Source organism: Urtica dioica, chromosome 5, assembly GCF_054948205.1.
Source record: "Urtica dioica subsp. dioica isolate 48M chromosome 5, U.dioica_male_clone48M_v1_H2, whole genome shotgun sequence".
In the NCBI taxonomy this organism is placed as follows: domain Eukaryota; kingdom Viridiplantae; phylum Streptophyta; class Magnoliopsida; order Rosales; family Urticaceae; genus Urtica; species Urtica dioica.
This window is the reverse complement of record NC_142760.1, coordinates 9,520,410-9,533,771: the sequence shown is the minus strand read 5'-3', so window position 1 is coordinate 9,533,771 and position 13,362 is coordinate 9,520,410. Positions and strand designations below refer to the sequence as shown.

At 39.5% G+C, this 13,362-nt stretch overlaps 1 protein-coding gene across 1 annotated transcript; it reads right to left on the bottom strand.

The window, feature by feature from the left end:
* Positions 1 to 7,468: 7,468 nt before the first annotated feature.
* LOC149395119 (aspartic proteinase CDR1-like) lies at positions 7,469 to 10,425 on the bottom strand. The gene is made up of 3 exons (XM_089614221.1): positions 10,335 to 10,425; positions 8,163 to 8,839; positions 7,469 to 8,005 (listed from the first exon to the last, which is right to left on the bottom strand). The coding sequence occupies exons 1-3, from the start codon at positions 10,423 to 10,425 to the stop codon at positions 7,469 to 7,471; spliced, it is 1,305 nt and encodes a 434-aa protein (XP_089470347.1).
* Between the last annotated feature and the right edge of the window lie 2,937 nt (positions 10,426 to 13,362).

Here is a 13,362-nt window from a genome sequence, read left to right as displayed (position 1 = left end):
AGCGATTGAGGAGAATATTCGCCAAGTAAATTAGGGCAATGAATGCAAGGTTTCGGAGTCGAATGGCTTCTAAAAAAAACTTATGCAAATAAAGGGGATTCTGAAGATCGCACAACAATCCTGATTACGAAGGCCTTGAGGATTATGAAGACATCGAGACTTCTCTCGCTAAGGACAAATGAAGTCGGTCCATCAAAACCTCCGCCTAAGACGAGGATCGCACCTGCGGTTTCCCAAGAAGAAAACTGCCGACGTCCGACCCCTGATCGACTTTATTAAAGTGAAGACGTCGCGGAAATCCAAGGTACACAAAGAGCGAGACGTATGAGATGAACTCACGCCTTTGTTTTGCGAACCAACGCAACACGCTTACTAATGGAGAGAATGACTAAGTTCTCGACCTAACGCTACTCATGCGACTTCTGCTAACAAAAATCGCCGCACGGACCAAGGTCAAACAAAATGCCACAAGTGACTCCTCTCGAGCAAGGGGTTACTCCGACCATCAGCCTCGATGTCATGACCATGATTCATAACCTTTAAATAAAGTCTGTGACTTCTGAGAATACAGTGTAGCCGGCCATAGAGCCTAAGGGGTCGTTGAGGAAACCTTTTCTCCTTTCACGACCTAAATATTGGCTGAGGTCTGCACGAGAAACTTCAAACTCTCAAACCTTGCTTCTTACAATGAGAAAGCAAACCTGGCCTACCACATCTAGCATTACAAGACCTCGATGACAATGCAAGGTTTTACTCTAGTGGCCATGTGCCAAGCTTTCTGTCTCACACTCGCCGAACCCGGATTTAAGTGGTTTGTAATCTTAAGAACGGGTAGCATCCAATCGTTTCAAGACCTGAAGGACACGTTCCTATCACGCTTTGCTACATCTATACTCTAAAAGAAGACTAAGATGTTATTGTGGTCTAACAGGCAAGAGAACGACGAATCTGTCAGAAGATACCTCATCCAATTCACTAAATAAATGAATAAAGTCGACCAATTCGACAATGGTGATACGATAGCCACAGTCATTGATGGCTTGCGCACCAGTGACTTCCTAAAGTCTTCTGTCGGTCGCGTCCCTTCTACCATAGCCAAGTTAATGACACGAGTCAATACCTTCGTGCGAGTTGAAGATTACTATTGTCGGCCCGTCACGGACCAACAGGGGCAAAATGGTCATAACCAACTACGCTCACTAAGTCGGACGACCCTCGGCCGAGCACGCCGGGATCCGACGAAGCACGCAAGAACGGACCCCAAGGTAGCTATGGCCGAGAGGCCATGGCCGACCAGCCATGGGCAGGACCGCCCGGCCTCCCATGATTCATGGCCACCCGGCCATGCCCATGGCTGATCGGCCATTGTTTTGAAGCCTCATGGCCGACCGGCCACGCGCATGGCCGGCTGGCCCCCATCTATTGAAGGCTCATGGCTGACCGGCCACACGCATGGCTGACCGGCCACACGCATGTCTGATCGGCCATTGTTTTGAAGCCTCATGGCCGACCGGCCACGCGCATGGCCGGCTGGCCCCCATCTATTGAAGGCTTATGTCTGACCGGCCACATGCATGGCCGACCGACCACCACATATTGAAGACTCATGACCGACTGACCACACGCATGGTCAGTCGGCCACCGTCTATTGAAGTCTCATGGCCGACCGGCCATGCGCATGGCCGGCCGGTCATCGTCCACTGAGGTTCAGTGGCTGACTGGCCATGCACACGGCCGATCAGCCATCTCCAAAACGATCCTCCCGAGCCCTATAAATATAGGGCTCGGTCCTCACCAAAATTTAAGCAAAAAATCTCGCGTCTTGAGTCCTAAAACGTTGCTGAACGCCATAGTCACACGCTTCACTCGACCGCGACAATTAACACCCTTTAAAACCTCTACACTCCACCTCAATCCCGCTAATGTTGAGCGTCGCAGAGGTAAATAGAGACACCCCTCTGTTTTCCCTTTGTAGTTCACTGTTTATCCATCTATTTCACGCATAGCGGCAAGCAAGGGAATCATTCACAGCTAAGGGAAGACTCGAGACATCGAGTCAAACACGCTCAAGCCAAAGCGAGACCATTCGCTCCGACCATGGGTCTAGCCGCTTGAAGCTTCTAAATAGTTGTCCAAAAACGAGCGATAAGAACTACCTCGATGGCCGAAAGAGCAATATCCAAAACTCTCGCTGCTGGATGAGCCCAACAACAAACATGGCGATTCCTGAAAAAGAAGGAACAAGGAATGATAAGCTTCTAGTAGCTAGCCAGCGTATCCCAAAAATTGCAACTTGCGGACAATTTTAGGAGATAGTATACGTTCACCCCATTGAATAGAACACTAGATCGAATCATGGCCTTGGTGTGTGGCAAGTTCACTACTCGGCTCCAATAAAAAAATACCATGCGACTCGTGATAGGTCCAAATATTGTGAGTTTCGCCGAGAGCATGGAGACAAATTCAGGCTTTGATTCAGCGGGGTGAGTTCAAATAGTTTGTGTTGCTTCTAATCAGTGTCACAGACGCTACCTCGAATAGAATATAGTCTAACAAGGCAGGGGGAATAACCATCGTTACCAACCAAACCGGGGTTACAATCACCATTGATTCACAGCTCCACGTATTGACCACCATCCTGTGTGTTCCATAAGGTGGTAACTCAGCCCGGAAAAGGAAAACATTCTTGAGGGTCGTGTCTCCAAATGGCAGCGCTGAGTACATCAACCTCACATACGAGGAACCTCCGTCCGTGCCTAACAAGACGATGTACTTCACTAACAAAAAGGCCAAGCGAGTTATGCATTCGAGCAATGATGCAATTGTCCTTAAGGCTCAAGTGGCCGACAATATGGTGAAGAGGGTCTTGATCGACAACGCCAGAAGGTCATATTCAAAACTACCTTCGAGCACATGAAGTTGGGGGAGGGGGTGGGCTAGGAACAACTCCAATTCAAAGAGTTATGACTGAAGGAGCAATCGACTTACCAGTCATCTTTGAAACTCCCGGAGATTTCGAAATTGTTCACATGGTCTCCTTCCAAGTGGTTGACCAACCGTCGTCGTATAATGTTATCATTGGTCAGCCCAAGCTGAACAAGTTGAAGACAATCAAATCTACCTATCACTTACTGGTGAATTTCCCCGCATAAAGGAAATTCGGACCATGGTCGGCGATCAAGCCCATGCCATAATCTTCTACATCCAAGGAATCGATAGCACGGCTGTCAAAAATATGGTTAGCACAATCTTCCAACTGGAAGATGATTACCCATTCAATTTAAAATATGCAAGGTGGTTTTGAGAACTCGACCCTCGCAACAAAACTAAGAGGCTGAAGGCTGAGACTTCTGAAGATCTATTCAGGTTATCCTCGACGAATCTAAACTTGACCAGGTTGTAAATATTGGCGCCTAACTTCTACTTGCCATCAAAACCCAACTTGCTACCTTCCTCCGAGAATTCAAGGATGTCTTTGTATGGTCCCATGCAAACACGCCTGGGATTAAACCCGAGATCATAGTGCACCGGTTGAACGACGACCAAAGCATCAATGAAAAAGTTAAGCTACACGAACGTCAAACCAAAAATGGTACGAGCAATAAACGAAGAGGTCGAGAAACTTCTCGCTGCGAATTTCATCCGAGAAGCTAAGTACCCCAAGTGGGTAGCCAACGTCGTCGTGGTAAAGAAGTCCAACGAGAAGTGGCGCATTTGCATAGATTACAAAGATCTTAAAGAAGTAAGTCCTAAGGATTGCTTCCATTTCCTGTGCATCAAACAATTGCTCGATGCCACGGTTGATCATGACCTACTAAGTTCATGGACGCATATTCAGGATGCAACCAGATTCGAATGCATGAGCCCAATCAAGTCAAGATGACCTTCGTCACTAATCGAAGTATTTATTGTTACAACGCCATTTCTTTGTCCTTAAAAATGTGGAAGCTACATACCAACGACTGATCAACCAGATATTTTTCCAACAAATAAAAAGAAAAAAATGGAAATGTACGTGGACAATATGCTTGTCAAAATCCTAAAATCTGATAGCCACATCCATATCCTAAGGGAGAAGTTCACAACCCTCTGCCGATACAAGATGATATCCAACCCCAACAAGTGTGAGTCAGGGCCCGACGCGGGATTGAAGAAAACCCCAGAAAGATCAAGGCATTCCTTGATATGAAATCCTTCTGACGAATCAAAGAGGTGCAAAGCCTGTCTGGCCAGATTGCTGCTCTGACACTCATCATCTCTTTGAAGTGCACCCGTGCTTCATGGAGTGACTCGCCGTCCCATTGGCCGAAGTTGTGGATCTGATTGCGGAGGTGAGTGGTCTTCTCGAATGGGTAGAATTTGGAGAAAAAGGCCCGACAAAGATCGTCTCATGTGGCGATGGAGTCGGCGGACACGGACTGGAGCCAACTCTTCGCTCGGTCGCGAAGTGAGAATGATAAGATAAACAGCTGAATTGCTTCAGCCGGGATGTTGTGGATGCAAAAGGTGTCACACAACTCGGTGAAGTTGGAGATGTTCTCATCCGGGTATTCATGCAGGGATCCTGAGAATTGATTTTGCTTAAACATTTGGATTAACCCCATCTTGATCTGGAAGCTTTGATTCCCCTCGATGGCTGGTCTCCGGATCGCCGATCGATCTCCTTGGATTGTGGGCATGACATAGTCGATGATGGGTTTTTCAGCCCGTTCGCCTATGATCGCTAGCTTTCTCTCCTTCTGATTTCTATTGCCTGTTTTTTTTTTCAATTTTGTTGTCGATCGGTAGAAGGTTCGTGTCATCGTTTTTTCGCATAAACCTTCAAAGCAATGAAAGCAAACACAAAAAAGATAAGTAATTAAAAAAAAATCAAATTGAAAAACTAGCTAATCTAATAACGGTTGGCTCCAAAAACTTGTTGCGATATTTTTGTACGCGGGTGGATGTAGTCGCTTAAGTAATATAATTCATAAGTACAAGCCGATCACACGAGGACTATGCTTAATTGAATATTTAAACTAACTTGCATGAATTGAACTCAAATAAGTGATGATTATTATTAAATGAATTACAGAAAATAAATAGTATTAACGGATGTGAGAAAAACAAAGGCAGTGGCTTCACAAGTCTCTCATATGGTTTGAATTCATGGAATTCACGCTCGATTTACACACACTCCTACTTTGCTAATCACGCTCATGTTAATCATATCTCTAAATATCTCTCGAGCATCTAATAACTTCAGCCTATGCCGGAATATCATCTCTCCATGTCAACTCCTAAAAATACGGCTAGCAGTAAACAAATGTTCATACGACTCCGTAATAGCTTAGCTATCTCTAGTCATTGCATGTATTACAGTAATTTAATTCAAGAGAAAAATAAACTTAATCTTTCTCCAGCATCATGTCAACATAGAAATCATTAACGGGGTAGCTAATCAAATTCAAGCATTATGATCATAATTAAATTAAACAAAGTAAGATGGAGTGAAAATAAATACTTCAGTTAACTAAAAAGAATCCATAACTATATTCAAGACTTGCTACACCATCACCCTCTCGGGAATCAGTTCATGACGAAGAGGAAAATAAACGAAGAAAATAAATAAAACCAATTCATGAAAACCATAGCAAAATAACGAAGTATGAATAAAACGGGAGTTTCAAAGAATAAGAAGATAGAAGAAACGTTGAATTATGATGGTAGTGATAACGATGAACGGTGGTGGACGAGCCTACTTCTATGGTTCTCTTTTTCTCCAAATGTGTGTGTGTGTGTGTGCGCGCGCGTGTGTGTGCGTGTGTGTGTTGCTTCCTCTAATTTTTGAAGTGATTTTGGACCATTAGATCTGATCTTGTGGTGGAAAAACGAAGAAAAACAGAAATTGGCTGAGATGTGTGCATCACCGTCGCGGCGCGCGCTTTCTCCTGCATGCCGTGCGGACTCCATTGTGATCATAAATGTGAAGAAATGAGGTACAACCAAAAACCCTAATATTAAGATCGAAAAAATAGGATTTTGTGGAAAATAATCTTTGAAAACAAAAATAGGAATTTGAAAATTAAGAATACGAGAGATGGTAAATGGTTTGTGAACATGAGAGCACGAGTCATTTATAGTAAGTGATGATTTTGTTGCGGTGTATCACATAAGAGTTTTGATGAATAATACCATGTTTTTTTGGAAAAAAGAGACATGTTTGAGTTGAAATATTCAGTACAGTTGTCATTATATTTCCATTTCTTAACTAAATCGGGTACAAATAATGGTATAGGATTTTTCAAAATATACAGTACAACTTCAGTTTTGTCACGTAAAATGTATATACAAGTGACACGAGTATGATCATCATTGAGTAAAACAAACCATTTTTTTATTAGAAATACTTAACAATAAAAAAAATGAAAAAAACATCAGAAAAATGAAATAACAAAGGAAAACCATTTGAGGTAGGAAAAACTAGGATGATCGTTGATGAAGACGAATTATTTTTTCTTGACGCTTTAGCATGGATGATGTATTAATTGTGTCACATGGGGACACGGAACCAAGGAAGAATTACAAATCACAATTTTCTTTAGCACGTCCAATCATCTTCCCGATAACTGATTCTTAAAAACACAAGATATAGGAGAGAAATAAGCAAAACAGTTTGAATCGGATGTGATTTTGCAAATGGAAGGCAAGTTGTATGACAATTTAGGGACAAACAAGACATCTTGAAGGAGAAGATCAGAAACAAGACGAACAGTTTAAATTGCAGTGAACACGGGAATAAGCTAACTAATACATTGACTAATATCTATTGACCATAACAAAAATTGTGGAGTTGGATTCGTTAATATACTAGCCTATACAAATTTGGGCCATCCTTTGAGACAAACGGTTAGATAATTTCCAATGAAGAACTCTATAACTCTATAAATGGAGTTGAGGTGTTCCAATGAGAACACTAAATTCTTATATTTGGTGTAAGAATGACACCAAATATTTAATTATTTTTATAATCTAATAAACTCGTATTGAATAAATAATATGTATATATTTTCATTAGACATATAGTTAGTAGATAATTAAATTTAATTAATTAATTAAACTAAAATCATATTTTTATAATATTTTTTTTGGTGTGAAAATTACACTATTTGTAGCGTAAAAATCACATAAGAAGTAAAATACATATAAGTCCAACTCAATCCATGTGTTCTTTGTATGTGACATTCCCATTTACAAAACATTGCATTTCCTTCATATTTTAGTATATTACACACTGAATTATATCATGTTTAATCCAATTTATTCCAACATAAAAATACTTTAGAGACAACAGCGATCATCAATACAAAACAAAAATCCATAGCTTTATTGTTTAATTTTTTCTAGCTTCATTCATGACATCCGAAAGGAAAAAGCAAACCGGCCAGATAACAGTATCTATATTTAGAATTTGACGTCAAAAGAATGACTAGCATCCCTCGAACTGTGGTTTCCTGCGAATATACAGCTGCTCGACGTTAAGATCCATAGCGATATTGTAATGCTGCTGAGCCCTCAATCCAAGTACTGTCGTCAACTCTCTGTCATATAATGGCGACATAGCCAAGCAAAAATGCGACCTCCTCTGCTTGAAAATACTGCGCCTTTCCATCTCCAAAATCGCTCCTCGCTTAAAGTGTAATTTAATGTTTGGAAGCACTCCTTCGAGAGTTGTGTCCACGTTGCCGTAGTAGCATAGCTTCTTCGTGTCGTTCAGCACGATGTGTTGCATCCCTTTTTCTTCCAATATTTCTTGGATCCGGTCCTTAACCATGTTGAAATAGAGGAGAGGAAACCAGGTTCTTTCTGTGCCCGTGTCGAGTACTGCATCATGAAAGCGGACTCTCAGGGCTTCGTCGCCAATCATTATGCGAGTCAGAGTTACCGAGTAGATTCCGCGAAAGGCCTTGTTGATATTCAGAGGCGTCTTTTGTCCATCCAAGCTGTCTATATCATCGAAGCGCACCTGTAGGCCCGGACAAATTCAGAGCAGAACATGAAATTAGAGATTCAGAAAATAAAATCAAAAGAATGATCTAAAACCAATATATATATATATATATATATATATATATATATATATATATATATATATATAGACGAGAAAGTGTGAAAGAGATAACCTGTGCCCTGATATCATAAGCAGAATCGAGATCTCCTATACAGTAAGAAAATTTTTGTCCTTTTGATATCTGATCCAAGAAGGACAGTTCTTCGAACCCTAAGCCAAACACCCCTTGGAATTGCGGATCTGTGATATCTTTTTGATCTCCCCCTTCTTTGGAGGTCGAGTAGGCTGTCGTGAACGAAGTGGTGCACCCGATGACTGGTCTAAACGGGAGAGTGTATGTATGCCCGCCAGGTTCCAGAAATGTCATATTCTCGGTGATTAAGTATCCCTTCGCCGTGTGTGAAGCGTAAATGATCTTGAAAAAACATGAGTGTACTTTATTTTCATTGCAGCCCTGATACGTCTCTCGCCCGCATTCATTATCGTAGCACATCACGATCTTGGCCGTGGAAGAGTCTGTTGGTCTGAACGGTGGCATCTGACACGCAGTGCAAGCACGACGGCAAAAGATCCAGATTTTTCTGCTTCCGGTGTCGAAGATCGCTAGCTGTGGGACAGGTGGTTCGCCGATCGTGAAGTTGATGAAGAACAAAGCATCGTCGTTCGGGATGAGATCTGCTACGAGCTCCTCGGGGGCGTAGCTTTTGTAATGCCGGAGTGGAGTGTTTGGGAAGGCAATACTGCTGTGAATAAGGTTTATTGCTTTGGCCTTTCTGGTATTATTACTGGCTATGGAGTGAGAGAAGTTTGAAATAAAAAGTAAAAATCAAGCTATCACGGAGACAAGTTCCATGGTTATTAGGTCTAGAGAGTTAGGCTGTAGGTGTAGCTATAGAATGGTGTATGTTAAGATATTTATTTGAAGATTCACATATGTTTCAATGTGTGACCAAACAGACACAAACTCACGGTAATTGTGTGGATAAGTTCCAACCGAATTGTAATGACCTAACTAAATAGCTTTCACGAAAATTATACCATGTTATTTCAGTATCATGCAAACAACTCTTTAACTTTTTAGCTACGTACACAAAATGTGGGAATTATATAGTCACACAATCTCTATTTTAATCACAATATTTTTTTTCCTGAGATTAAACTTATATTATTACTCACAAATAATCATATAATGAATTACCTTTAATCACAAATAAATCTACTACTAAACAATATTTACTCATAATTTTACAATTATCATTACAAATATTTGCCGCGTGTTTATACATGAAAACTTTTGTTCGTTAACTTTTTTGATAAAATACTCGTAAAAATGTACGTCCAACTTCTCATAGCTTTTATACATTGATATAAGCTACCAACGCACAATACACAACGATATACCTTTGGCAGGGCCGCAGATCTTATGCTAGAATGTCGCTGTAACCAGGGCCGGTCCAATCGATGTCGAGGCTTAAGCGAAACATAAATTAAAGATTTACAAAAATTATAAATAAATACAAAATTCAAAAGTAATAATATAAGTTTTTTAACAATTATTTCTAACAGTGTCTTCTTAAATTGAAAAAAAAAATGAGAAAATGTCACGATCTTTGTGAGCACGCATCTTCAACTTCTCTAGTTTCGATCAAAATACCTAACCAATAGACAAACATACCAACAAAAACTCAAGCAAATCAATATTTATAGAAATTGAACTTTTCTAACCTTTTGTGATGCAAACATATTAATTAGATCTATGAATTCAAGCTTGAATAACATAATTTTTTCAATTGACAACATAGCTAACTCGTTCAACTGCTCTTGCAATTTCGTTGATCTCAAATAAGATTTTTCTGTTTTTGTCTAATCTTTGTTCTAATTCAAACCAAGAAGTCATACTTTTTTATGTGATCGTCACTTATCTCATGACTTTTCAATTTTTACTAAAATTTCTCCAATCATTTCCCTTCATCACCAAATTGATTCTTGTTATGATTGTTAAACAATTTGCAACAAAAACAATATACATTATCAAGATTATTTAGTAATTCAACCATCTTCTACCATGCTTTTCCCCATTTGGTAATTTGTTAAGATAGTAAGAATAAGCAAAATTCCTATTATAACTTTCATCTTTCGTAAAACTAACATCACTTTTTCGAATTAGACCTTTTTCCACAAACATGTCTATTATCTATATTATTCCATTGTCCCAGATCATAAATATTTATAGACTCATCACTCATATGATTGTTGATATCTTCTTCAATTTAAATTTCATTACAATAATTGATGTTTTCTTCATTATTCATTATATCTCTAGATTTTTCAACCACCGTTTCATCATTTTCATTCTTATGCATTTCTTCATTCATTACTAAATCATTTTTCATTAGAAATTTTTCAAGAGCTCTTTTTTTTAAGTTAACCAATTCTTCATCTTTTCCTCTTTGTTATAAGTTATTCATAACCGGAAATATATTTTCAACGAGACATTATTTTTCTATGTTCTAAATCATAAAACATGTAAACAAAAAAAAACTAAATTAAATGCAATAACCTAAATCATCAATACTTGAAATAATCAAGTTAGAAAGATAAAATCTTTGCTTTAAATCAATAGATGATTGTCTTTCTCTCTTACTTCACCCATTTTGAATTCAATGTACTTGTCTCCAAGCCTCAAATGATCACTAATAGGAAAATAATTTGACGATTATGAAAATAATATATAAATAAATAAAATTTATTATTCAAAATTTATATTAAAAGTCTTTAAAGCTCGTGTGAATGAATTGGATACAGCAAGAAAAAAGAAAAAGAAAAATAAATATCAATAAAATTCAATTATGTGGTTGGCTTGTGCGTGTAACGGCAAGATCTACAGTCAGCGGTGTGGTCAAACACCATTCAGCGTGAGAAGCAGGTGAGAAAAGGCCCTTTTTTTTCTTTATTTTAAATGGGAATTCAAATTGGGCCACTACAAATTGGACCTTTTTGTTAGATTATGCCACACAAATTTCTGGGCCTTAATTATCAGATTATGCTATTTAATTTTTTCCTGTTTATAGTTATCAGATTATGCCTAATTTTTGGGGCAATGTTTTTTCTCAATTTGTTTGGGCCTTAAGCCTTTGCCTACTTTGCTTATCGTGTGGGCCGACTCTGGCCGTAACTTGGAACAACATTTATACCAGGATTTTTTATTTTTATTTTTGTTTTTTTTATTTATTTATGAAACTCTGTTTGTTATGAGTCGAAACATATGTATTTTTTTTTTAAGATCAAAATGCTTATTCTAAAATTATAAAAAAAAAATAAATAAATAAAAAGTACTTCTAGATGTCATATAGTGATGGTCACTCTTTCAAGTGAGTGCAAAATCCCAGAATTGAAGAATTAAATTGAGAAACTAGAGAATCAAGGAGATACGTAGGGAGAGAAAAAAGACTCAATCTATGAATTTTTTATAATAAAATATAAATGTGGACATTTTTTTTATAGGAAAATAGTCTATATTTCACATCAAATAAATTGCACTTTCAAATTACATAATCGAATTTGAATACAACAAAAAAAACTCTCTCTCTGCTCTCTCTGCTTGAAGAACTCAAAAAACCTGATCTAGATCTACCAAAAAAAAAAAAGATTTTCCAAATCTTGATCTAAATCTCTCCCCTGGGGCCAGATCCAACGGAGACTTCGGTCACCGATTGGGTGTCGGCTTAGGGGGAGGAGGGTACGACGGATTGAGACCGGTAAAAGGAGTCGATTCAAGAGAATGGTGTTGGAGGCGTTGTGTTGCAGCACGATTCTTCGGAGGCAGAGGCATGGCGGCTCGGGTCCTCGATGACGGAGGCTCATCCCCTCGGCGACAGTGGTGCGGCTCGTCTTCTTTGCATCGGTGGTGCGCCTCGGAGCCTCGGTGGCGAAGTGGCTCCGCTCCCCATCGACGGTGGTGCGGCTCGTCCCACGGCGACGACAGTGCGACTCTGTGCCTCGACGACAACGAAGGGGCTCGGCGACAGTGGTGCAACGTGGTTCATCGGCAACAACAGCGTGACGTGGCTCCTCGTGGCCATCATCCTCCCATCGTATCGGTGTTGGCTCTCCTGTGTCGGACTTTGGTTCCAATTTTAGATTTTCTTTTTAGTTTTAGTTTGTGTGTGAAACTTTTAATTTATTATTGTGATTTGCTTGATTTGGTTTATTATGGAGGCGGATTAGTCGGTGTCCCATTTTCCGTTATGGATTTCCTGTTAGAGTTTTCTCTATGCAGGCAGAAGAATCATCTTCTTCTTGGTCATCGGATCAAGGTTGATTGGATTTTTCCATCATCCGTTATGGATATTTTGAAAGAGCCATGTGTCTGCTCGATTTCTCTTGTGCTCGTTGTTCTTCCTTTTGTCGGAAGTATGCAAAAAGTTGCGCGATTATCTGAACCTAGTGTTAGATTCACTTCGACTTAGGTCTGTTGTGTTCCTTATACTAAGATGTAATTCTCCTGTATTTCTGGGTATTTTACCCATTTCTAAATGGAAATCCTTTTATATTAAAAAAAATTACATGTTCGAATTTGAATATATTGATTCGAATTTGAATTGTGAAGCGTCAACAATTTTGCAAAATTGTTAAAATGGCTGGATTACCCGAGTGCCACCAATGTATTTAAAAACAATATTGATATTAATGTCAACACATTTTTTTAATACGAAAACTGTATTACTGATGATATTAATAAAGAATGAATACATAATTCATGCGGGGATAAACTCCTACAGATAGTTGAAACTGTTTAGAGAAAGAGCACGAAGTAATAAAAAAAGATAACTAAAACTCATGAGAGATAAACAGTAACAAAGATGTCAAGATGCATCTGGTGGGATTTCTCCCTCAAGAGGACCATTTCTTTTGGGGGTGTGTAAACCCGGTGATTCGAAGACCATGACTTCGATAAGGTTGTTGAAGTCCTTGAGATCTTCACGTTTTCCTTTCGAACCTTTGTATTTTCACAGAGATCGAGTGGGCTTGCCTTGGCCGAGTTGATTGCAAATCATAGCCTCCTCGGACAACAATCTGCGCTTCTTTGTAGACGAGTCGACGAGCAATGGAACAGGACCAAAAATGGATGTTGGGCGATGGTGGTCATTTTCGGAAGTTATGACTTCTTTTCCTTGGGCTTTTTGTTCAGCAAAGGTGCATGAATCCTGAGCTGGCCCATTACGCCCAGAATCTGATAAGCCATCAAGAGATGAAATGGGCTTGTCAAATTTAGGCCCAAAGTCAGGATCAGGAGTTGAAACACGGTCTGA